This window comes from Vicugna pacos, chromosome 1, assembly GCF_048564905.1.
Source record: "Vicugna pacos chromosome 1, VicPac4, whole genome shotgun sequence".
NCBI lineage: Eukaryota > Metazoa > Chordata > Mammalia > Artiodactyla > Camelidae > Vicugna > Vicugna pacos.
Window position 1 is genome coordinate 32,282,620 of NC_132987.1, and position 26,405 is coordinate 32,309,024.

A 26,405-nucleotide genomic window follows, 5' to 3' on the forward strand; every position below is an offset into this window, starting at 1 on the left:
AATAATCAAGACAGCATGGTATTAGTCTCAAGAAAGACAAACAGATCAACAGAACAGAATTAAGATTCCAGAGATAGACACACATATATGGTTAATTGATTTTCTACATGGGTGCCAAAGCAATTCATTGGAGAATGTATAGTTTTTGTAACTATCGGTGCTGGAACAATTTTATATCCATATGCAAAAAAAAAAGAACTTTGATTCATCTATGAAATATACATAAATTAATTCACAATAGACTGTATATCTAAATATAGAACCTAAAATTATAAAACTTCTAGAAGAAAACAGGGGAAAAATCTTTGTGACCTTGTATTAGGCAAAGATTTTTTAGATTCGACACCAAAAGCATAATCCATAAAAGAAAAAAAAATCTGATAAATTAGACTTCATCAAAATTAAAGCTTCTGTTCTTTAAAAGACACTATTTAGAGAATGAAAAGACAAGGCATTGTCATAAATTTGCACAATCTTTATCTCATAGAGGGCTTGTTCTCAGAATATATAAAGAACTGAGAAACTCAGTTAGATGAGCATGAACAACACAATAAAAATGCGCTAAAGATTTGAACAGACACTTCAGCAAAGATACATAGATGGCCAATAAGCACATTAAAAAGATGCTCAATATCATTAGTCATTAGGGAAATGCAAATTAAAATCGTAATGAAATAGGACCACACACTTTCAGAATGGCTAAAAATTAAAAGCCTGAACATACATACCAATTGTTGGCAAGACGTGAAGAAACTGAAACTCTCATACTCTGCTGATTGGAATATAAAACAGTACAACCTCTTTGGGAAACAATATGGAAATTTCTTAAAAAGTTAAACATACACTTACCTTGTTACTCAGCCATTTCACTCCTAGATATTTACCCAAGAGAAATGAAGGGAAATATCCATACAAATACTTCTACAACTGATATTAATAGCTATATTTATAAAAGCCAAAACCTGTGAAACAACCTCAATGTCCATCAACAGGTGAATGGATCAACAAATTGTGGTATATCCATATGATGAAATACTACTCAGCAATGAAAAGAATGAACTATTGATTAATGGTACAACATGGACAAATCTAAAAGGAATTATGCTGAATGAAAGATGCCAGACACAAAAAAAGAACATACCATATGGCATATAGAGAATTTTTATGTAATTCTGAAAGTGCAAACTAATGTACAATGACAGAAAGCAAACTCTTGATTGCTAAGAGTGAGAGACCAGGAGTGAGGGATTTAGAAAGGGCATGGGGAAACTGGGGATGATGGATATAGTCATTATTTTTATTGCAGTGGTTTCACACACATATGTTTATACAGATGTCAAAACTCATCCAAGTATATGCTTTAAACATGTAGTTTATTGTTTTTCAATTATATCTCAATAAATCTGTTTTTTAAAAAATCCTCTTGAAACCATCTCCCCCCACCAAATCTTCTACGGATAGGAAGGAAGTTGAGAAAGCTGTTTGTCTCTCAACAGGGCAAAATCTCTAATGCCTTCTTCTGATGTGGCAAAGCTGTATAATGAAAAAAATAGTACATCTCAGAAAGGAAAGCCAGGAGCTATGGAGAAAAATGGATGGAGAAATTACTCCCAGGTGAAAGAACCACAGTCTAAGCATGGAATGTTCCCCATCTCCAGGGTAGAAATCCTCACAGTTGCTTCCAGTAGGCTTTCAGAGTTATGATGGACTTACCTGCTGCCAGGTGACTTACTGTGCACCTTCCAGTGAGAGGACTATACTATCCACACCTGATTGACATCAGAACTGGCCATTTGATTTGTTCTTGTCACTGAAATGTGAGAGAAGTGACACGCAGTTCTGAGCAGCTTTAACAGATCCTCTGTTTTGGCAATTTTTCTTTTCTGTCTGCCTCAAAAACAGCATTCTCAGGTAAGAGTTGCTTCTTGGACTACATCCTGGGAACAAAGCATGCAGAGCAGAGCAGCTGGTGACACATAACATGAGCAAAAAATAAACTTTGACATTGTAAAGCCTCTGAGATCACAGACATTTTGAGTTTTGGATGACTCTGTGAAATATAAAAGTAGAGCAGTCAGATGGAGAGTTGGACACATGAGTCAGATGCCCAGAGAACAGATGTGAGCTGGAGATAAAATCTGGGAGTTGTCAACATCTATATTGCATTTTAACCACAGGAGTGGATAAGATTACTTAGAAAAAAGAGTAGAGAGAGAGAGAAAGAGGCCCCAGAACAAAGTGCTGAGGAACATGAACATTTAATCGACAAGAAGAGAAAGATGAGTCTGCAAAGGAGACAGGAATGGCCAAATAGTTGGAAGAAAGCCACAGATGAGGTTTTTAGTGTAATCCCCCTTTTGCTGTCCTCATTCTTTGTTCCTTCTGTTTGACTTCCTTTTCTCCAGGCTAGAGACTGCTGAGCAAGCACCAGAACCTGCTGGGTCCGCCTCACACTTTAAAAGATTAATCTTCCTTTTACATTGCTGGATTTTGAGCACCATTTGGACAGGGACCCTGCCCTCCATTCACCTCTGCCTCTCCTGGGCTTGCTGACACTGACTTTTCCATAGTGTGCATAGCGGGTGATAAACCTCTCCCTGCTTCTCACCTACCCATTCCCTCTTCTTGGTCTTTCCCTTTAATTCTCTCCTCCAGATATCCATTTTACTCTGTGCTCAGGCTTTATCATTGATGTTTTTATAAATATTGAATAGATACATAGAAGTTTAGATAGGTATAAGGTATGAAGAACAATACAATGAACACTCAGTTTATGGGGTGGGGAAAAACTTTACCATTAGCATTGAAGTCCCTTGGTGTTCTCCCTAATTCCACATTCTTGCTCAGAGGTAACCACCAACCTGCCTTTTGCAGCAAACTAGAAAAAGGAGGGACTTCCTCAAACTGATAAAGAGCATCTACAAAGACCTACAGAAAACACTTGTTTTGCTTCACTCTACAATTCTACCAAGTATGTTTGTATTCCTTAAAAAAATGTAGGGGTTTGCATATATTTTATCTTCATGGAAAAAAATTAAACTATATGTATTATTCAATGATTTGTTTTTTGTGCTCAAGATTATGTCCCTGGAATTTTCAATTGTGCTGTTTGTTACACATAGCTGAGAATCATTCATTTCTTTATCTCTATTATACTCTGAAGTATACCACAATTTATTTATCCTTTCTGCTTTAGCTGTATTCCATAACTTTTGATATCTAGAAATTTCATTATTGTTCAATTATAAGTTAAAATATCAATTGTGACTTTAAAATATCAATTATGATTTTTATTTGATCCATGAATTATTCAGAAACACATTTTTTTAATTTCCAAATTCATGGAGATATTTACATTTTTTTGTTTGCAGAGAATATGGACAATAATGGTGGTGTTCAGTAGAAGTATAATGTGAGCGACATTTGTAATTTTAAAATTTTTAATTGCCATATTAAAAGAGTAAAAATAAATAGGTAAAATTTATCTTAATGTATTTTACTTAACCCAATATTTCCAAATTATCATATAAATATATAATCATCTTTTAAAAATTATCATAGACATTTTAGGGTTTTTTGTACTAAGTTTTCAAATCTGATGTGTATTTTACATTTGCAGCACATCCTAATTTGGGCTAGTTACACTTTAAGTGCTCAGTAGCTACATGTGGCTAGTAGCTACTATATTGGACTATACAGGTTTATAGTATAATAATTATTTTAAATTTGTGAAATTTCCTTTCTGGCCTAATATGTGATGAATTCCATGTGAGCTGAAAAATAATTACGTATTTTCTTACTAAGTGAGTACCTTAAATCATTCTTATTATTTGCATTGTTTAAGTCCTCTATATTTTTAATTAGTTTTTTGTTTGCTTGATTCTAGGTTGCTACATTACACATTACAGGAGGGCCATTCACATAACAGCCTGGAATTGGGCAGTGTACACTTCCATGACTTATATGGTGGTCCCAGATTGATTTAGTATAACTGAGGGAGCTGTGTTTAATTCTACCACTATGGTGTGGGTTTGACAATTTCTCCTTAAAGTTCTATAAAGTTTTACTTTATATATTTTAAGGCTATTTTAAAAGGTGCTTATAAGTTTAGAATATACATGGTGTATTAATCTGTTAGCATTATCAGCCCTGAGTAATGACTTTTGTCTTAAAATCTACTTTGTCTGATATTAATATAGTTGAGTACTTCCTTTTATTTAATATTTCTCTGTTAAATCTTCTCCAAAAAAGGAAATATTTTCATATCTTTATGCTTTAGGAATATCTCTTATACAGAACATATATAGCCAAAGTTTGTTTTTATCAAGCCTCTTTCTCTTTGAACTCATGAGTCTAGTTTATTTACCATTATTATGATTGTTACTTTAAGCTTTCTATTTCTCTCTCTTTTTCTTCACTTTTTCTCCTTTTGAGCCTTTGGGGGCAGGTAGTATTGTTGGAGTTTCTTTTATTTTCTTAGTGCAGTTTCCTCTAATGGCATATTCTACTTCTATCCATTTGGTGGTTTTTTTGAAATTTTACCATGCATGCTTAATGAAGTCTAAAATTAATATTTTAAACTCCTCTTGAATAGTACAAGGACCAAAAAACACTTGAGTTCTGATAGTTGCCATCCTGACACATATTCTACATTTTTGTCTAGTGTTCTAGTTCTGTCTTTTTGTTAGCCCAACTAATTACACACAGTCAAAACTAACATGTTATACATATGATATTTATTTACAAGTACTTACATGCAAGCCTGGCTACGTAATTTTCAAGGCCTAGAGCAAAATGAAAATGTGGGGCCCCTTTTTCAGAAAACTAAAAAGCAGCTTTTTCTTTTCCTTCACTGTCTCTCAGTCTATCATGGTATTTTTGTTTGTTTGCTGTTGAATCTTGTGCTTCCTTGGGCACAGAGAAATCATAGAATGGGTGCGGGTTCTCACAGGTACCAAGGCCCTGCCCCAGACTCAGCAAAGGGAGCACACATGGGATTCCCAGCCCTCCCTATGCCCATGCCCAGGTCTGCATCCCCACTGGAAGTGGAGGATCGCAGCAAATGCTGGGCAAGGGTCAGGGAGCAGAGGTTTGAGAACCATCCTGGGGATGCAGGGAGGTGGTGGGAGGTAGGACTGTGTGAGCCAAGGCTCCAAACCCCTGGCACATGCTTGATTGTCCCAGCAGACCTCACTTACAAAACACAGATTCAAAGATAAAATGATTAAGAATTCTCAGTGGTGGCCACAGAGCATTAAGCCTGAGGTGCAGGGACCCCTTTGGAACATGAGCCCTGTACACTGTCCTGATCACATGCCCAAGATGCCCTCCCTGCCTGTGTGCTTGCCAGTTTCTTTGCTTACCATTTTTTCTTGCATGCCTGGCCTTCCTTCTGAGATCATATTCCTTCCTGCAAAGCATGTTTTTTAGAAGTCCTTTAGCTAGTAGTAAACACTCAGATTTTATTATTCTGAGCATATTTGATTTCAGCCTCATTCTGAAAGATGGTTTTGCTGGGTACCCAACTTCAGATTGACAGTTATTTTCTCACAGGACTTTGAATGTATTATTTTGCTGTCTTTGGCCTCCTTTGTTTCTTTTGGCGAATAAGTTTTCAGTATGTTTGGGTTCCTGAAGATAATCTGGGTTTTTTTCTTTCCAGCTTCTTTTAAGGTCTCTTTAACTTTGATATTCTTCATTTCCACTACCAAGTGCTGAGTTATGAGATTTATTTTTACTTATCTTGCTTGGAATCCTTTGGGCTTCCTAGATTTGCGGGTTGGTGTTTTTCATTTGTAATATCCTTCCTCTCCTTTCTCTCTCCTTTGCTTCTGAAATGATAAATAGATAAATATTAGATCTTTTCCCTTTACCCTCCATGTATCAACTTCTTTTTTATATTTTCCATATTTTTGACTTTACGTAGTGCAGCCTGTATAATCTCTTTGAATCTCCCTTTCAGTTTACTTCATTTTTTAGCTGTGAATAATATGCTATAGGACCATCTACTGAGCTTTTCATTTCAATTATTATATTTTTATTTCTACAAGTTCAATTGATCTTTTCAGATTTCATTAGTCATTTAAATTAATATTTTATTTCTTCCAACATGTTGAACATTCTTATTTCATATTCTATATCTGAAAATTCAATACTTTAGAATTTGTGAGTTTGATTATACTATCATTTGTGTCTGCTCATTCTTCTTCTTACTGACTTTTTTAAAAAATAATTTTGTGGTTTTAAAACTTATGATGTCATAGGTCTTGAATCCTTATCTGTAGGAATTCTTTAAGTCTCAGGTTGAAGATAGATTTCTCCCCCAAAATACTGGTGTTTTTCCTACCAGGCATCTGGAGGCAAGGTTAACCTAACACAATGTTAAGGTATCTTCTTAATATGAAGCTTTTTGGGCCACTCAGGTAGTGTGAATTCAGGATACAAACCTGCTTTAGGATTGGCTTGTGTTTACAAATTCTCGTGGGAGATTTGTATTTCCCCCTCTACCTAGCACCAGAATTCAAAGCCAGTAATCTCCTTTTTGTTCCTTGAGTGGAGGTGTTATTTGTATTTCATACGCACTAGGTGGGAATTTCATATTCTGACATATAGTATGACAAAAATGACTTACTGCATGTATCACTCTTTGAGATGCAGTTTTATGCAGGTGAGTTTCCTCTTAGATTCTTCCTTCTCTCCTGACTCCAGTGCCCTTCATGGCTGTGAAATTTAAAGCTCAAATTCATCAAATTTGGAAAGTACCTTCACGGTGATATTTGGCTTCAGTGCTCTGCTTACTGTTGGTATTCTTCTTTCCACTTCATTTTTAAAAAACTTTAGCTTAGAATAATTTTACATTAACAGAAAATTTACCAAGACAGTACAGAGAGTTTATGTTTCCCTTTGGCCCATTTTTCATAACCATGGCACATCTGTAAAAGCTAAGAAATTAACATGGTATAATATAATTAACTAACCTATACACTTTTTTCAGACTTCACTAGTTTTCCACTGATAATATTTTTCCGTTTTCACTTGATTTTTGTTCCCTGAGTCTTTTTCACTTTTTTGTCCAGATCACTGATGAATTTTAAGATTTTTTTTAATAAGAAAAAAATACTTATTTTCAGTAGGAAAGTTGTCAAGGTAACTAGTCCGACACACTTCTGGGGAGAAAAAGTCTGGGAAGTTTTGTTCTTTTCAATCATTTTCCCTCAAATGCTATTCATAATCCTGGTTACCAAGTCAAATGTGTCTTATATCTGGGTCCTTAAAATTTTCTAATGTAGAAATGTAGACACTATTTTTATTATGGTAAGAAAATGTTTAATAATATTGCAGAAGTGAGACTAGGATAGAGATCAATAAGTAGATTGAGAGTCTATTACAATACTCTAGGTGGGAAATAAAGTCAAGAACCTTAACTGTTAGTAGTGGGAAAGGAAGGGAGGAAATAGTTTGAGGTGCACCAAGGAGCAAAATATTTAGAACTTGTTATTGAATGGATGTAGTAAAACAAGAAGGAAGAGTCAGAGATGACTCAGGGATTTTAAGCTAAAGACTCTGACTTTTGAAGGTTTCAGAAGTCAAAAGGAAAGGCAAACTGCAGAAGATGATGATGAGTTTGTGTTCTGACATGTGGAATCTTTACTGTTGATGAGTCATTAGAGTGGAGATGTCTAACAGGCAGTTATAAATAAAAGTCACAAGTTTCAGAAAAGGGGTCAGAGCTAAAGGGAAGAGGGTGATGATGGAAAACAAAGGGTTTAGAAAGAGGAATAAGCAATAGGGAGGAATCACCTACATAGAAAATGAGAAGGGTCATGGTGATTATAAGTAGGGGGCGGGGGGGGAAGTCCTGATCAACAGGCATGCTTTTGCCACGATTTGTAATATTTAAAGGCTCAATTCCAATGCCCCTGTGAAATGTTCTCATGAGTCTATCACTCTTACTTCCACCTGGAGGATCACAAACTAAGCTTTAAGATCCAATTACGTGGATTAAATTGTTCTTTGTGTTTTCTATTTTCTAGTACGTTTTGTACCATATAGCATCTCAGGCTTTACCCTCTACTTAATTCAGTTTTTTTCCTATCAGCATTTGAGATAAATAAAAGAAAAATAAATCTAGCAGGAACCACAAACGTGCTGATTTTGTGGCATATCCCAACATATTTTCCTTTTTTAAAGAAACAAAATATTGTCTAGTGCTAGAATTTAGTCATAAACTTTGGAACCACAGTGTATGATATTTTACTATTTTTGTGACTCCACATATGTTGTTACTATTTCAAGCAAAAATAATAGTATTACTTATTAAGCAAAAATTAAACCTAAGAAAATACTTACCTTGTTGGCAGTGTTTTTAAATAGCTGTTAACAACAGTTAAAAGGATATATAATAGCAGCATATATTTATTGCTGAAGAGAATAAACAGACTGAGTTGTGAAATAATATTCTCTGACGCAGGAACTACAACTTCAGAAGAGTGTTAGCGGTGACTCTTGACTCATCTGTTGTGTTTATGGTTTTCAGGGAATCGATGCTAATTTCACATCAGAAAAGCATCGAGCAGCTACAGGAAACCCTTAGACAGAAGCTGTTGAATGATAACTGGAGGGAGAAGGTAACAATAATGTGGCTTTCAGTAGAATGTGTCTTACTTTTTAAAAATTCTGTCCATTTATCAGACTACTTCAGATAGATTTATTTGCTTCTAGGCACACTTTTTTAAAAACTGTTTGTGGGGGGGTGTTGTAACCAGGTTTACTTATTTTTTTTACTATTCTAATGGAGGTACTGGGATTGAACCCAGGACCTCATGCATGCTAAGCAGGTACTGTACTGCTGAGTTACACCCTCCCTGCTTCTATGCACTTTTTTGATTCTTTCTGGAATTTCCTAGACCAAACATGCTTATGATATATGTGTTTTCAAAAATATTAGACAACAAATGGGAAATAAAAAGATAAAAATATAATTTGAAATTATGTAAGATGAAGATACCTCTTGATTCTCATGTAAAAGTGTAATTTTTACTTTTAAATATTTACATTTTTTTCCCATAAAGTGACAGAATCTGCATTTGACCACATCCTAAAAGCAGGGGAATATTAATTCATTCTTACAATTTCTCTGCTTTTAAGAAGATAATATAACAGGATGAAAAATGACTTAAAATTATTCAGGTATGAACTTTTGGCAAATAAAATGAATAAATATTTAGCTCACTGCTTACAAAGAAAATGTTTGTTCTTAGAGTATGAAAAAATTACATTGATTTTTGCCTTTGGGCTTTTCTATATTTTTCAAATTTTCAACAATGAATGTGTGTTGCTTTCATCATTTTAAAGAATACAAATCGTATTTTTTAAATTGTTAGCCCCTGCCTTCTCAGGCCATGCACACAGCTCTAGTTGTGGAGGTAGAGACATCATCTCCCTGTCATCAACTTCTGATACTTCCTGATTGATCTCTAGGCCTCATGGTGCACACTGAGTCAAAACCTCCCCGCTGTTTTCTCGTCCCCTCCCAGCACCTATCCCTAGCTCTAGCCTCCTGTCTTGGTTTTCTGATTATGCCTTAACTTGCATCTAGAACTAGAGCTGGCTTCTGAAATTCAGATTGTTTGACGGAAGCCCTGACAACTTATTTGGTTATCGGATTCTTCTCCTTGGTGACTAGACCCTATAACTTGTAACCTCAAGCAACCAGTGGTAGCTACCTTCAAACTAACATCTTCACCTGGAATCCCCCACTCTGCTATCTACAGATTGAAATCCTTTAGGTATTGTTGCTGTATCAGGTCAATTCTAAATTTATCACTTTCACTTCCGGTCTTCACACAGTTGGTCATACTCAGCCAGTACTGAGAATAAATCAGTCTTCCTTCCCTTGTCCTTTGGGGACAGCACATTCAGGCTATAACAAAAATGATCACTATAGTGACAGTTCCATATAGGCAACAATTAAAATTTGAGAGTATGGACTGAAGTTGCTCTAAGTGTCTCATTACTATTTTGTTTTATTTTGTAGCATAGGCTTTTTCTTTTCCTTCTTCTCTAAAGCCCACACTTCTTTATTTCTTTTTAATTTTTTTTAGCCTCAGTGTACTCATTTGGCTAGTCTGTTCTTATTCACTTCCCCGATACTTACCAATCCATGTTTAAAAATATGAAAAGATGATCCACCTAACTAGCAATCAAAAAAATTCAAATTAAAGCAATCAGAGATTATTTTTTACTACTTCAGTTTTATGTTGTAGTGAACGTCTAATGAGTTAGTCTTTCATTCTTAACTGTTTAAGGGACTGAAAATTACAGCAATCTTTTGGAGGGAAGCTTGGCAATATATATAGATATTGTAAATGTCCCATATTTTGACTCAGAAATTTCACTGATGGAATTAATGTGGATGGAGATTCACAGATCTTTCCTTTCCCTCAAGCTCCTGAGCTCCTCTTAGATTGACAGAGTGAACTTTTTTGCGTTTGCTTATGTAAGAAGTTCCTCATCTCCATGGTCACACCCACCAAGAACCTTCAGATATAATCTACATGTGGAATCTCTGCATTCATGACCCACTCTAGTACTGCTGCTCACTGTGCCCATCCCTGAAGTGCTAATGCAGCAAGTTAGTGTTAGCATCTGACCATCTAAAAGTTTTAGGTTCTTGCTTTATGCTAAGTTGATTTGTTAATGAAAATAAACTTATGTAAGATTCTCTAAGCTCTTATTAAAACCACGAAGTAAGGAGGATATAGCTTAAGTGCTAGAGCACATGCTTAGTATGCACAAGGTCCTGGGTTCAATCCCCAGTACCTCCTCCAAATATAAATAAATAAATAAACCTAATTACCTCCTCCCTCAAAAAGAAATTAATGAAATAAAATGCTAAAAAAAAGGCCATGATATCTTTCTAATAGATTAATTATATCATAGATGTATTTTGGCCTGTATAATTCTCTGTAATAAAAATGGACATTTCATTTTGTTGAAAGGGCATGACTTCTTGTTAATAGATCTTATCATTTAGCTTAGCAGTAAATCAAGATCCAGAGCAATAAAGTCAACAAATGCCAGTTATGCTTGGTTGTTAGTTACTGAGACTATGAATAAAAAGTTCCCTGAAAGTCCTCTCATGAGAAAGAAGAATCGCTAATATAACATTGTCGTCTCTTTCTTGGGTCACTGTGCCTCTGCGTAGGAATGAAATGTTCCCTTTACAAATATATAATACACATATTAAAATAAACTTCGTAACTTAAATGCTTTTAACATTCAAAAAAAAGTAGATAGCAATTTGTGCCTGTGCTTAATTATTTTAGAGTATATAAAAAGAACATAATAGAATCAATAGTTGCTATGCAACAAGGATGGCACATTTTAAAATAACTGCATATTTACTAATTGTCATGGATTTTTGTTTTTTTCAAGTATTGTTCTGATGTGAGGAAAGCAAGTTAACGTGCATGCTGAACATTTAAAACTGGCTCCAAATGAAGTGTTGTTACTTTTCAGCTAAAATGTTGTGATTAAAAAATCTATAGCCAGAGTGCTTACAATAAATGGTAGTCTCTTACTATCACTTTGCAGTGCCATAAACAAATTCCAACCAAATATTTTCATAGATTATTACTAAGGTATTACATCATGGAACACTTTAAAATTATACTATTGCCCCCATTGTAAAAGTACATAGAGTTTTTAGAAACCAATAGTTAAACAAAACTTACTTCCTGGCTAAGCAAATGGATTGATAGTGAAAATACAGGGAGAAAAAGTTTACTTTAAGAAACAATTCTAGCACTGAGGGGGGGAGGCAAAAAAAAAATCTTAAATTCTTCTTCAAAATGGAAAAACCAAATGGCCTAATAATTCGTAGTGTATTTCAGTGAAATTTAAAAGGACAACTTGTGAAATAAAATTTGACAGGGATAAAGTTGTCATTTACAAATTTCAATTTTCATTTATGTATAATAAATACACAGCTAAAATGAATATTGTGGGCACACTTTAGTTTTTTAAATTATGCAATGTAATTTTCAAAACTGAATTAATAAAATCATAAAAATTTAGGTCTGGAATAGCCTGCAGATGTCATCTGATTTAAACCCTTAATCTGGATAATAAAAATAGTCTCCATTATTAGAGTTTTTACCATATGCCAAGCCTTGTGCTGAATGCCTTTCATCAATGTAATTTTAATCATTGTAACACTATTATTCCTATTTGCACATGGAAAAATATAAAGATCAGAGAAGTTAGGTAATTTACCAAAGTTATACAGCTAGGAAATGAGAACTGATGCCACTCCCCTCTTTAAAAAATGAGAGCTAAATACAAAGTCCAAAATGTCTGTATTCAGCTTAGATGGACTAAGAGGAACCAGATTTACTCTCCTTTCTAAAACAACTGAAATACTGGAGAAAAGATAGAAAGCAATGTTTTTAAGATACTGGACATCAGTCAGTGAAGGACAGTGATTCTTGGAGGTAGAAAATAAACAAGGTAACCAATGATTGCCCTGACTTAGTGCCTTGAAAAAAAAATTAAGGCCATGATGCAGGGAGTGGGAATCCAGGTGGAATTTGGCAGGTTCTCTGTTGAGGAGACATTACTAAGAGTCCAGAGAGATCAAAGTGGCTAAAATTCACAGAATAGTGTTCTCAGGAGAGAGCTGCACAAAGAATGCTGGATATTTACAAAGATCTCCCTTAAGTATATGTATGATCAGTGCATATATATGCGGAAACTACTCAAAGCCAGAGAGATCCATCTGAAAGGATGAGAGAGAAGAGTACCAGATGCTTCCACAAGGCAGATAATAATGCCTGCTGTCACCAGCCAGACCAGAAAACCTATAATTCCCAGGGCACTAGGGAGACTTCTCAGAAGGGTCCTGAATCAGTATTCGGGAATAATTAGCCCTGAACTAAATGCTGAGCTGGTCCTGCCTAACAAATTTTAAAAGGAAGACATTAAAAAATCAAGCTGATTCTGTGAAACTTAACTACATCCCAGAACAGAGTTCAAGAATATTTATACAAATCAAAAATATCCAGCATTTAACAAGGTAAAATTTGCAATGTCTGGCATCCAATCAAAAATTGCCATGCATGGAAACAGTAAAATAGGACTCATAATGAGTAGAAAATCAACAAATAAAAATTGACTCAGAAAGACACGTATTAGAATTAGCAGACAAGGACATTAAGATAATTACAATAACTGTATTCCATATGTCCAAAAGCTACAGGAAAAATTGATCATGTAAAGTAGAGATGTGGAATATATTAATAAGATCTAAACTGAGTTTTTAGAGATTAAAACTACAGTGTCTGAGATTGAAAAGTACACTGGATGGAATTAATGGAAGATTAAACATCCCAGAAGAAAAGTTTAGTGAACATGAAGACACAGCAATAGATACTATGCAACAAAATAAGATAGAAAAGAGAATCAAACAAAGAGGATCAGTGAGCTGTGAAACAAATTCATGTGGCCTAATTACAATTCTCAAAGGACAGGAGAAGGAAGAAAAAATATTTTAAGAAATAATGACTAAAAAAACTTAAAATTTAATGAAAACCGTAAACCCACAGATTCAGGAAGCTCAACAAACCTCAAGCACACCAAGAGACATAATCTAACTGCTACAAAATAGTGATAAAAAGAAAATCTTAAAAGCAACCAGAGACTAAAAGACATATATAGAGGAACAAAGATAGGGATGGCAGCAGATTTTTTTTTTCATCGTAAACAATGTAAGCAAGAAGACAGTGGGACTGAAAGAAGAAGGGTGGGATGGGGATGGGAGGGTGGCAGTGAGAGCTGCCAACTTAGAGTTCTATACAAAATGAAAATATTTTTCAAACAGAGTGAAATAAAGATCTTTTCAGAATGAAAAAGCTGGAAAAAATGTATCACCAGCACACCTACACGATAAGAAATGTTAAAAGAAGTCCTTTATTTAGAAGGAAGATTGTACCAGACAGAAATATGGATCTGTACAAAGAAATGTAGAACACCAGAAATGGTAACATGTGGATAAATATATTTTTTTATCATTTAAATTTCTTTAAATTATAATACACTAAACAAAAATATTAAAATCTGAGATTTATAACATGTAGAAGCCAAATATATGACAACAATATCACAATATCTGGGAAGGAAGAGATGGAACTATACTATTGTAAGATTTTTTTTTTTGAATTGAAAATGTAATTTATTGGCTTTCTTAACTGCAAAGTTCAATGGCGAGCTCCCTTCAGGCCGAGCTAGAGTCAGGGCTCTCAGGCTGGTTTTCTGCCAGTTTGATTTCGTCTTCAGACTCAAGGTTGTCTCTCCTGATGGCAAGAAGGGAGCAGCAGTTCCTCCCATCTCTTTCCCATATTCTTAGCAAAAGATTCACTGTGGCTGTTCGATTCTAATTGAACCATGTGCTCAATTTTGGACCAATTACCACAGTTAGCAAGACTGGGCATGTTGATTCACTCAGGACTGGGTCACATGCTCACCCTTGCAGGCCAGAATCCCACTCAACTCAGAGACTGACAGTAGGGGAAGAATAAATCCTTGAGGGAAAAAAAAAAAAAAAGGCAGGTATTACTGCTAGAAAAAAGGACAATGGAGGCTAGAAGGGAAAATAACAAATCGCCTTTGAAGTTTCCAGTTAAAAAATGGGCCAAGAGATAGGGCAGTGGGCTGACAAACTGACAGTGAGCTGGGAAGTACAGTGGACCCTCCTGGGGGTATCTGCCTGGTAGATTACCCTTCTCTGAGAATTTCTCCATTTACCTCATGGGTTAAGCCAGACTCCTTTCATTTGCCCCACTAAGGCCACTCTGCACCCTTGAAATCCTGCTTTCTACCCCAAAAGCCTGAATTGAATGGATGAGAGCAATAGTTCCTAGACCCTCTGACTTTGGTTGGGATTGGTGAGTGGGGAACACTGGCAGGGAATCTAAGGGAAGGAGGAAGGGATCCTTTCAGTCTAGTTATACCTCTCAACCAACCATCACAGCCCCCTCTTTTCCCCAGCTTTATGGAAGTATAATTGACATGTGACACTGTGTAGATTTAAGATGTACAACATGATGATCTGACACACACTTATATTGCAGAATAATTACTACAGTATGGTTAGGTAACGTATCCTTCCCCTCATGTAACTACTTTTGTTGTTTTGGTAGTGGTGGTGAGAACACTTAGATTCTTATACAATACATGAAGTGATGTATCGCTAGAAGATAGACTGCATTAAGTTAAAAATATATTCCATAAACTCTAAACCACAAAATAGAAAAACACAACCACAAAAATAGAAAAACAGAGTTACAGCTAGTAAGCCAGCAAAGAAGATAAAATTGAATTAAAAAAAATAATCGAAAAGAAGACAAAAAAAGAGGAAAAAGGAAAGAAAAGATGAGGTAGGTCAAATGTAAAACACAAGATAGATTTAAAGCTAATCATATCAATAATCAAATGTAAATGGTCTAAACCAGGGGTTTGCAAACTTTTTTTGTAAAAGACAGTTAATAAATATTTTTGCTTTGTGGGACATACAGTCTCTGTTGCAACCTTTCAGCTCTGCCATTTTAACTTAAAAACAGTCATAGACCGTGTGTAAATGAAGTCTATCTGTGGGCCATAGTATGCCACGCTCTGGTCTAAATACCCCCATTAAAAGAGAGAGATTGTCATGTTGGACAAAAATGAAAGACTCCACTATACATTGCCAACAAGAAATGTACTTTTATATAAAGAAATATTTTAACAAATAGGTTAAAAGTAATGGAAAAAAGATAGGCTCGAACAAATCAAAAGAAACTGGAGTAGCTATATTACTATCAAACAAAGCAGATTTCAGAGAAAGAAATCAGAATTTTTTAACATTTTTTATTGAGTTACAATCATTTTACAATATTGTGTCAAATTCTAGTGAAGAGCACAATTTTTCAGTTATACATGAACATATATATATTCATTGTCACATTTTTTTCTCTGTGAGCTACCATAAGATCTTGTATATATTTCACTGTGCTATACATTATAATCTTGTTTATCTATTCTACATTTTGAAATCCCATTCTGTCCCTTCCCACCCCCCATCCCCTTGGCAACCACAAGTTTGTATTCTATGTCTATGCATCTGTTTCTGATTTGTATTTATGTTTTGTTTTGTTTTGTTTTAGATTCCACATAAGAGTAATCTCATATGGTATTTTTCTTTATCTTTCTGGCTTACTTCACTTAGAAGACATTCTCCAGAAACATCCATGTTGCTGCAAATGGTGTTATGTTGTCAGTTTTTATGGCTGAATAGTATTTCATTGTATAAATATACCACATCTTCTTTATCCAGTCATCTGTTGATGGACATTTAGACTGTTTCCATGTCTTAGCTATTGTAAATTGTGCTGCTGTGAACATTGGATATTTAAATATTACCAAAGATAAAGAAGGTGATTTCATAGTGATTAAGTATCCTAATTCATTTATTTTGTATAAACAGAAGTCCTGCCATCTAAGATATTTTGAACAAACAGCTCCTATCAACATGTGAAAGACATAAACATGACAACTGGACATGAATTCATCTTCTCAATGACAAATAATATACAAGCTTAAGCAAATCATTGTGGTTGTGGGCTCATCATTTTGTTCAAACTCTTCAGATCATGAAGGAACTGGTAGTGTCATCTCTGTACTACAGAGTCAATATGTTCAGTTGTTTTTTGGCTTCCCATTATAGCTGTCTTAAATGTTTAGAAATCTTACCTGAAGCTCATCACTTTGCTTCTCTTTCTCAGGTTGTGCAAATTAAAAACCAAATCAGAAATAGTAAATCACTCTTCTATCTACAGTGCTTTTTCTTTTCCACCTTCCATCTATTCCTTCCCTTTTTTCCTCCCTTTACCTACACTAGCTCATTCAAAGAGTAGTTCAGGGACGAGAAGATTTCCTTTCTTCCTGACTCAGGTAGAACAGAACATTCTACTCATTCAACCCAGCCAGCCACCACTTTCCTTCCCTGAATGCTTCTTTTGTTTCATCTTCATCGGGGACTCGGCTGATTTCCTAAATGGCCTCTTCTCCATAAGAAATTTAAAGACCTTCTGTTTTTAAAAGTCCTTCTGTCATCTAGTTTACAGTCTGTCCTGTTCTGCCTAGTTTGTGTGCATTCTTGTTCTCTTAATTTGAGCCATCGGTCCATATTTTGAAAGATGTCTTTTTATCCTAAAATAACTATTTGGCTGTACCAATTAACCACACAAGGAATCTTTCAGACACTTGATATTTTAGTACCTCAGCACAAATTTTTCTTGAGCTTCTCAAAAAGTGTTTATTTAGGGTTTTTTTTAATAGTATCAAGGTATCTTGTGGTTTATTAACTCTTAAAGTTATACCTTGCAATTTTTCCAAATGTTCTGCATTTGGCTTCCCCTTTTTGTGTATTCTTGATTTACCTGCTCCAGTGTGGCTGGAGCACAGTGATCAAAGGGGGTAAGTGGTGAAAGTCAGGTAGGAGAAGTCCCGGGCTGCCGTATTTGGTGTTGGGGTGAATAACTGCACAGGCCAGGCGAGAGGAGGGAGCTGAATCCAGCCTGGGCTCTGTTCACCAAGTCCTGTGCCAGCACTAGGCTGTGTTCATCTAAGGAAGGTGTTTTTAAATGTGTCATATGGGCTGCTGGTGGTCCAGTAGCAGATCATGTCTGGAAGTTTTGATTTTATACTAATGCACCACAAAGAAGGAATGAAAAAATCCAGTTTATATTTTGTGAAGAACACTCTGCTGTGTCTATCATGGACTGGAGAGAGACAGGAGTAGAAGTAAGGAGGCCAGTCAGGAGGTGATGATGGCCACAACTAAGGTGGTAGAAGTAGAGATGTAGAGAAATGGATGGATTCAAGGCATCTTTTGGAGGCAAAATGAACAGGACTTGGTGGTGGATTTGTGTGGAATGTAAGGGAGAGAGAAGTGTGAACGATGATGCCCCAGTTACTGACTTGAATAACCAGGTAGGTGGTGGCACTGTGTCCTGAGATGGGGAGCATTGAGGAGGGAACAGGTGGGGAGGGGGTTGTTTCAAGAACTCTGGTTCAGACAATTTATTTGAGACACCTGTGACGTATCTAAATGGCTACCAAGAGGCAGGTTAATATAAGTACCTGGGATTCAGAAGAACATCTGCTCTTTTCTGAGTACCCTGAGGCTTTCCTCATCTTTTGTAGTCAGATAGCAATACATCTGAACAATTCTATCATGTCCTAAATGATTTTCAGTATCCCTTCCCCCAAACAATCCAGAAATTTATTTTTGAGAGAGGCAAAATAACTCTGTGCATTGAGTATAAAAGTTAATTGTTTTGCCTTGAGGCAAATGCTTAGTCCTACACCCAGTGCAGTAAACCCCATTGACCCCACACTGGGGCTAGTCTCCTATCTGCATTTTATGTAATTTAAAGGGCTTTCTGAAAACTTAGCAAACTTTCTGTTTCCTGGTACCGTGGTTTCAGTGTTCCCTTGAGAAATTTAAGTTGATCTCTCTCCTTCTCCTCTTAGTGGCGTGAGAGTCACAGTCACAGTAAGTCAGGTTTAACATTTTTTCTCCCAAGTTGTCTGGCATTTACTCTCTCTTAGAATTCATAATCAAGGCACAACATAAATTTAGAGCCAGCCTGTCACTGGAATCGCTTCTCTAATCTCACTAGTTGAACTCCTAGACCTGAATGACTCCAGTACTCAGATTTGTTCTCTGTCTTGCTCTAGTAGGCTGAGCCAAAACCAATGGTTAAAAAGCACAGGGAAAGACATGTTGGCTTAACTAAAGGAAAAACTTCCTAATGCTTAGCACTGTCTGAAAATGAAAACGCCTGCTGGGGAAGGAGTGAGTTATGGTTCCTAGTGGTGTTCAGGCACAGGACAGACAATCATTTGATGCAGATTCCATGGTAGAGACTTAAGTCGCGGTGTAGAAGTAATCTCCACTGACTATTGTATTCCTGCTCATGCTCAAGCTTCACACAGATGTTTCGTCTCATTTAATCCTCATAATGACCCCCAAGGGAACTAGTTTTAACCCCACCAGGAGAGATTATAGTCACAACTTAAGATCACACAGCTAGAGTGGCAGAGCCAGGATTTAGAGCCAGGATTTAAACTCTGAATCCAAAGCCTTTGTTTATTCTTTCCACAATTCATGGAAGCTTGTGAAAATGAACTAGGGGATTCCTAAGGTCTTTTCCAGCACTGTGATTCTGAGTCAAAATCTAGATATAGGCGCCACTGACTGTGTTTTCCTTAAATCATCCTTCTGGCCTCAGTCACATTAAAATGATAATCTATGGCTCCAAAACTGTCTCTGGTCTCCATCAAGAAAGGACTATTTTTAAAAAATCAACATTGGTATCTTGTATCCAACTCTGAGTTTCCAGCGGAACTTGGTATATGAGCCTCAAAATCAATGTTTTGTTCCTCATAGGGTCCCTGCCAAGGACTAAGTTTACACTATAAATGTACAGAAGACTAAGCTTTTTTTTAATCTCTGAAAACTGTTATAATATAGTGTCCTACCTTCTCTACTCATTCTGCAGGTCTTGAAGATCTTAGAAAATCTAAGAATATTTGTCCCAAGGTCAACTTTTCTGGACCAAGTTCTAAGTCAGGTTTTTTTAAATATTAGAATTTTAAAAATAATATTAGAATTTTTAATAATTATTAGATCCTAAAAGATCTTGTCACAAGAAAAAAATCTATTTCTCTAATTTTGTATTTATATGAGATGAGGATATTCACTAAATTTACTGTGATAATCATTTCAGGATATATATAAATCAAATCTTTATGCTGTACACCGTAAACTTATACAGTGCTGCATGTCAATTATATCTAGTAGAAACTGGAAGAAAAAATATTAGAGTTGAAAATAAGTTTAGTTTACTTATCTTAAGGTAAAATGGCTCTATATGTGTGTTAAATGCTGTTTTCTAGATTGAAGCTGAACTCGCCAAGGAAAGGGCTCAACATTTAGTTGAATTTCAGGAGCAAGCTCTTCTCTTTAAGGAAGAAGCTAAACTGGAACTTGATATTGAAAGGGAAAAACATCAAGAAATAATCCAAAAGTATAAGAAAGAACAAGAGGAGCTACAAATGAAGGTCTGTCATTATGATGTTTATCATTATTTAAGGGGTTTAAAACTATAGATGTTGGTTATCTCCTCCTAGGAGTACTAGTGTAGTTATAACTCCAGAAGCTTACCTCGTAGTCATTGTGCCTTAGTTTTAGGGAGGTAGGATGGTTTGCCTATTCTCCAGAATGAATAACTGAGAAAAATTATATAAGCATACAATCCAGCTGTGTATGGAATTTTTTCCTATTAAAATAAACTTATTTTTAAAACAGCATAAATTATATAACTAATAATTAGCATGGTTAGATACTCCAATTCCTCAAATATCTAACATCAAAAGATAATGAGGTGTTTTACATAATTAAAAGTTTATCAACCACTAAAGCCTATCCCCTTTAATTACAAATATTTTCAGTTCTAAATATTTTTGAATGAAGGGTAATATTTTTAAATGTAGTCACACTTCCATAATTTCTTAAATTTAGGACACATTTGTCCTAAACTTAAAATTAAGTATTGGTCAAGTTTCCCCTATTTTTATCAGACTTGAGCATAGAATGTGTGTGTGTGTGTGTGTGTGTTAACCAAGACCCGGTGGTGAAGCCATATTTTGAATAAACTCATTAAGAGTCTGTGTAAATTAAACACCAAATGAGACTTAACTAGCCCCTACTTTGGTGTCCAGAGGTTGTGGTACAGCCTTTTCAGTAGCTGACTGTGAACAAGAGGCAGGACCAGCTGCCTGAGTATGTGACAAGTGCACCGTCACAGGGCCCCACTCAGAAAGGCCTCGTGCTTCAGGTTTAATGCTCTGCAAATGCTGTCTTGAAATTCTCAATAATTTTATCTTCAGATTTGTGTTTTGTAAGTGAAGTCCTACTGGGACAATGGAGCATGTGCTGGGAGCTGGTAACCTGGGCTCAGGCAAGGCCCCACCTCTTCTGGACAGGCTCTGTCCTAGACAGGCCTCTTGCTTCCTGGCTCCTGCCCCTGCCCCCTCCTCCCCTCACATTGTGACCTCTGTTGCAGTCCTGGGTGGCTCAGGACCGTCAGCAGCAGAGTGCTGAAAGGCAGGCCCCAACTTGCCAGGGGCTGCAATTTTTTCACAAGAAGTCATAAATTCACTCAGTGAGTGAATTCCCTTGATTTTTTCAATGTTGACTGCCTTTTTAAAAACATGAAAACATGTTTGTGGCTATGTGAGCCTCCTCTCCCAAGGGTAACCTGCTCTGTTCCAGTGTCAGCCCTCTGGATTATCGCAACTACTGTTCAGACCTAGCAGTGACCCTCTTCGTTCCTGGATTAATGGAAGAAAGAGAAATCTTAATTTAATTTATACAATTACTAAGTATGGTGAATAGATTTCTTGTAGAAGTTATTGTTAATGTAAATTTAACATTTGAAACAGATTTTGGATACACAACTCTTAAGCAGTAGTCACAAAATCCTTGAAACTTTGGTCTATGAATGTTTTCCAGATTCTTCATGGGCTGCTTTTCTTGTTGTACTAATATTTATAATATGACAATATCCATAGCGTGAATAATAAGAATATGTTTCATCAGAAGCAGCTTTGCTCTTCCTGGCCTGTCTGTTTTTTGTTCTTTGTTTTGTTTTTTAAGGAGAAAGAAAACAAGCAGTCTTTTCCCTTCTAAAGACTTTCATGACTTTGAGGAGAAGCGTCTCCAAGTTATTCTCTTATCTCTTTGTCTAGAGGTACCATCTTGAGAAGAAGTCTATTTTCAAGTGATTCTGGTATCCTCTAGAACTGCATGGTCTAATATGGGAGCCACATGTGTCTCCTTAAGTTTCAGCTAATTAAAATTAATTAAAATGAAAAATTCAGTTCCTCAGTCACTTTAGCCACATTTTGAGTGCTCAACAGCCAGTACTAGGAAGCAAGAGTCTATTGTGTGCATTTCTTTCCAACTCAGTGATCAGTGATGTCACCTTCATAGCTTGGAACTGGCTTTAGTGACAGTATTTACACCATGGAAACTGGATAATATAAATCTGGCTTGTGTGTGTGTGTGAGTCCATTGTTAAACATCTACCAGCACACCACCACCAATAGTCTCACATGGCTAGTGGCTACCATACAGAACAGCACAGAATATTTCTATCATCACAGAAAGTTCTGCTGGTCAGTGCTGCTCTAGAAGATATACTATCTAGGGTGTCTCCAGTCATCACATTCAAGAAAGAAAAGAAATACATCAGAGGAAAACTCATCGGTATGGTTTGAGTAGACTGTAACTGTGATGCTCTCCTACATGCATCCCCAAATATTAGGCATTTCTAGGTCCCAAAGCTACTCTAGAGTGGTCCAGACAGACATTTTTTATTAAGGCTTGAGTTGTCCTTGGTAGCCCAGTTCAGCCACAGAGATTTATATATTTCCAAGTATGCCCAAGTGACTAATGCAATGCCATTTTAGGTGAAAAAAAAATAAAATTTTAGTCTTAACTTTTGAAAAGAAAATCTTGTTTTTACTCCATGGTAGGCAGGGCCAATGCCCCTACTCAGCTCTAAAACAGTGATGGAAGATGGCCCTCCACCCCTCTGCAGCCCTATAAGCATATAGGAGTTAAAGCTCTGAGGGGAGAATGAGACAGGAAAGAAGGGGGCAGGGCACAGCCAAAAAAGGAATGACACAGCAGTTAGCACCAAGATGGCGGAAAAGTAAACCCCCAATAGACCTTGAGGCCCAAGATGGTTGGAGATCTGACTTCTAGTAGACCTTGAGCTTTGTTATACGCTCACTGTATTATATTAGCATGGGAAGTGACACAACCACAGGTGCCATGACAGTTCTGAGGGCTGACCGTAAAAGGTCAAAAAGTGGGTGATGGCCCAGTGCCTGGGAATCCCTGCCCCTTCCCCAAAGTAGTTGGAATAATCCTTCCACTTGTTAGCTTATGAAGTTACCAAGCCCATAAACAAGCCCCACACCTCGTGGCCGCTTTCCTTTCGAAGTGAGACAGACCGCACTCTATGGAGTGTGTATCCCCTCTTACTTTAAACTAAGCACCCAACCCTGCACCTCATGGCCTCTCTGGCCTTCTGAGATGGCCTATACTCTGTCTATGGAGTATGTATCTCTCTGAAAAAATCTACTTTTACTCAATAAATAAATACATACATACATAAAAAGAAAATCTTGAAGGCCTACATGTCATAGAATTTGCTTTCATCTTATTAGAAGAGAACACCAATTATTTAGAATAAGCCTCTTCAAACCACGAGAACTCTGTGGTTACCTAGAGAATATTGCCTACAAACTAATGCAAGATTTATCTTACAGGTATCTGACTTAATCGAAGGTACCACTAGAGACCTAAGGCTGAAAGTGGCCACTCTTGAAGAAAAACTCCATGAATCTCATATTCGATATACTGAAGAATCCGAGTCAAAGGAGAAAGAAATTGAAAACCTTAAAAATTTGCTTGCAGAGTTTGAATCACGCTTGAAGAAGGAAATTGACAGTAATGATTCAGTTTCAGAGGACTTGAGGAAGGAAATGAAACAGAAGTCAGATGAACTGGAAAGAGTGATGCTGGCACAAACACAACTGATACAAAAATTCAACCAGTCCCAGGAAGAGGTAGGAAGCAGATGATAGAACCATTACAATCAGTGAATGAGTGTATATTCTTTCAAAAAACAAATGAACAAGCAAAAACATGAAAGGCAGCTTGTCATGCAAAGGCTCCTAGACTGTTAGTCAGAGACCTGGGGTCATATCCTGGCTCTGTCCTTAACTAGGCAGGCACTTAACCTCTCTAGACCTGGCTTCCTTTTCTGTAAAATGAATAAGACATTGAACTACATAATCTCTAAGGTTTCCTCAGCCAGTTCTACTGTTTCAAATGATGATTTAAAACCTCTAAGATTAGAAATCTTTATATATTTATGTCTTATTTGTTTTGACATTAAATGTTTTCCAAGGAAACTTTTAGAGCACTTGCTGCTTAAGTTAATATTTTGGACATATATTTTAAATGTAACTATTCCTTGGGGTTTTATTTTTCTGTCAACTTAAACTTACAACTTACACGTATTGGTCTTCTTTCCTATGTATGCATGATTATTTCAGCAATGTTTTTATTTAAACTGGAGTAGACTTATTTTGATTTGAAAATTTTTTTCCCTAACAAAGTCTTATTTCTGAACTGCTGAGCAGCTTAGGAATGGTGGATGCTATGGATTGAATGTTGGTGTGTCCCCCCAGATTTATATGTTGAACTCTAATCCACGATGTGATGATATGTAGAGGTGGGACTTTGGAAGGTGATTCTGTCATGAGAGAGGAGTGGGCTTGGTGCCCTTATGAAAGAGCTTCCTCGCCCCTTCTACCATGTGAGGACACAGCGAGAGGATGGCTGTCTATGAATCAGGAAGCAGGCCCCTAACCTTGATCTTGGACTTCCCAGCCTCCAAAACTGTGCTGTCTGAGCCACCTAGTCTCTGGAATTTTGTTATATCAGCCCAAACTGATTAGTAAGACAGTGGAGCAATTCTCCAATAACCTAGAATTAGAATATTGTCACATTAGAATCTTTGGTTCCATCTATGACAGTATAGCAAATAAAGGCAAGTGAAAGAAGATTCTGAATGTTAGTGACAAGTAATATTCTTGTTTGTTTTTTTGGCATCTTAATAAAAGGAAAGTGCTAGTAGTAACATAGATTATTAAAAATATACCATGTTCTTGCTATATTTAAATTATAAGCCAAAATAAAAAGTTTGTGCCGTAATTATAATTATGAAATGAATTGCATCAATATGCAATTATGAATAAGACTGACAACTGCCATTCCTTTCTCTCAAAGAGAAATTTAAAGGAAGTATTATGTGAGTGATTAAATTGACATCAGAAGAAAGATTAACTTAAAAAGAAACTTATATAAAAAGCATAGACTAAAAGCTAAAAAAATTAGACTTAAGGGCTTGCCTTAGTTGTCTATTGTTGCATAACAAATTATCATCAAATTCAGTGGCTTTAAACAACAACTATCTATTATCTCATAGTTTCTAAGGGTCAGGGATCTGAATGTGGGACTTAGCTGTGTGCCTCTTGCTCAAGGCCTCTCATGAAGTTGGTGTTAGGGTATTGGGGCTACAGTATCATTTAAAGGCTCAACTGGGGGAGGGTTGGCTTCCAAGCTCAGTGATGTGGTTGTTAGCAGAATCTATTTCCTCACAGATACTGGGCTGAGAGCCTCAGTTCAGTGCTGGCTATTGGTTAGAGGCCCCCCCTCAGTTTATTCCAACATGAACCTCTCCACAGAAGAGCTGGCAGTGTGGCAGCTGGCTTCCCTCAGAGCAAGCAAGTCAGAATGAGAGAGTACAAGAGAAGGCACCCAGGATAGAAGCTACAGTCTTCTTGTAACCTAACCTCATCCCGTTGCTTTTGCTACTTTCTACTCATTAGAAATGAATCAACAAGTCTCACCCACACTCAACGCAAAAGGGTTACACGAGGGTGTAAACAGCAAGCGGGTGGGGGTAACTGGGGGCCATTTTAGAGGCTACCAGTCTCAGGGCCCCTGAAGGTAATTTTGGCAAGAAAAACTAGACTGGCACACTAAAGAAGTACACTGGGGTTCTTCCTGCTTCTTAGTTGTAAAAGGAAGCCACTTAGAGATGCAAAAAATAATTTTTGAATGTGGACTCTTGAACGATACAAAACACTGAGTTGGTATATAAATGATCATGGATCATTACTGGGGAATAGCAAAGAATCATCCCAAAAGTAAAGTTACCTAAGGACATGCCAGGGGGTAGACTTTCCATTAGAAGTTAAATAATTACAACTGAACTGTGAGAGTAAATAATTAAGGCTGCTTCTCTGGTGAAGAATGTGAAGTCCAGAATATTCTTATAAAAATAGGAAATGAGCTAATACAAGTCACAGGAGCTATGAGCCAGAAAGAATAGAGGTTGTTAGCATGTAAAGTGAAAAGCACTGCTTTTTTTGTGATGGTGCATTCTGGACACTTGAAATTTCTCAGGTTCTGGAGGAGAAAAGCCTCATTTAAGTGGAGAACAAATTCCCATTAGAAAGAAGATAAATTAATGGTCTAAGAAGGAAGCTAATTAAGGGGAAGAAAGCCCTGCTCTCATTCAAGAGGCCAGAGAATAGGTAGAACTTTGTTTTTAACTGTATAAAGAAAGTTCTCAAGAATAGAAGGAAAGCCATAGCCTCTGAAGGGCAGAATGGACATTCCTGCATGGAGCAGGGATTAGTGGAGGCTGCCACAGAAA

At 36.5% G+C, this 26,405-nt stretch overlaps 1 protein-coding gene and 1 long non-coding RNA gene across 6 annotated transcripts in view; one reads left to right on the forward strand and one right to left on the reverse strand.

The window, feature by feature from the left end:
- The window catches only part of LEKR1 (leucine, glutamate and lysine rich 1), a 192,324-nt gene that overhangs the window by 151,354 nt on the left and 14,565 nt on the right, over positions 1 to 26,405 (forward strand). For all 5 annotated transcript variants that reach the window (XM_072959700.1, XM_072959696.1, XM_072959713.1 and 2 more), the window contains 3 exons: positions 8,537 to 8,627; positions 19,999 to 20,163; positions 23,443 to 23,742. In XM_072959700.1, the coding sequence (XP_072815801.1) occupies positions 8,537 to 8,627; positions 19,999 to 20,163; positions 23,443 to 23,742 (556 nt within the window). The remainder of the gene's footprint in view (positions 1 to 8,536; positions 8,628 to 19,998; positions 20,164 to 23,442; positions 23,743 to 26,405) is intronic.
- Positions 1,971 to 24,616, reverse strand: LOC140696077 (uncharacterized). Its single transcript, XR_012072079.1, has 5 exons — positions 24,552 to 24,616; positions 8,350 to 8,614; positions 6,632 to 6,720; positions 5,364 to 5,831; positions 1,971 to 2,050 (listed from the first exon to the last, which is right to left on the reverse strand). It is a non-coding gene; the product is annotated as an uncharacterized lncRNA (long non-coding RNA).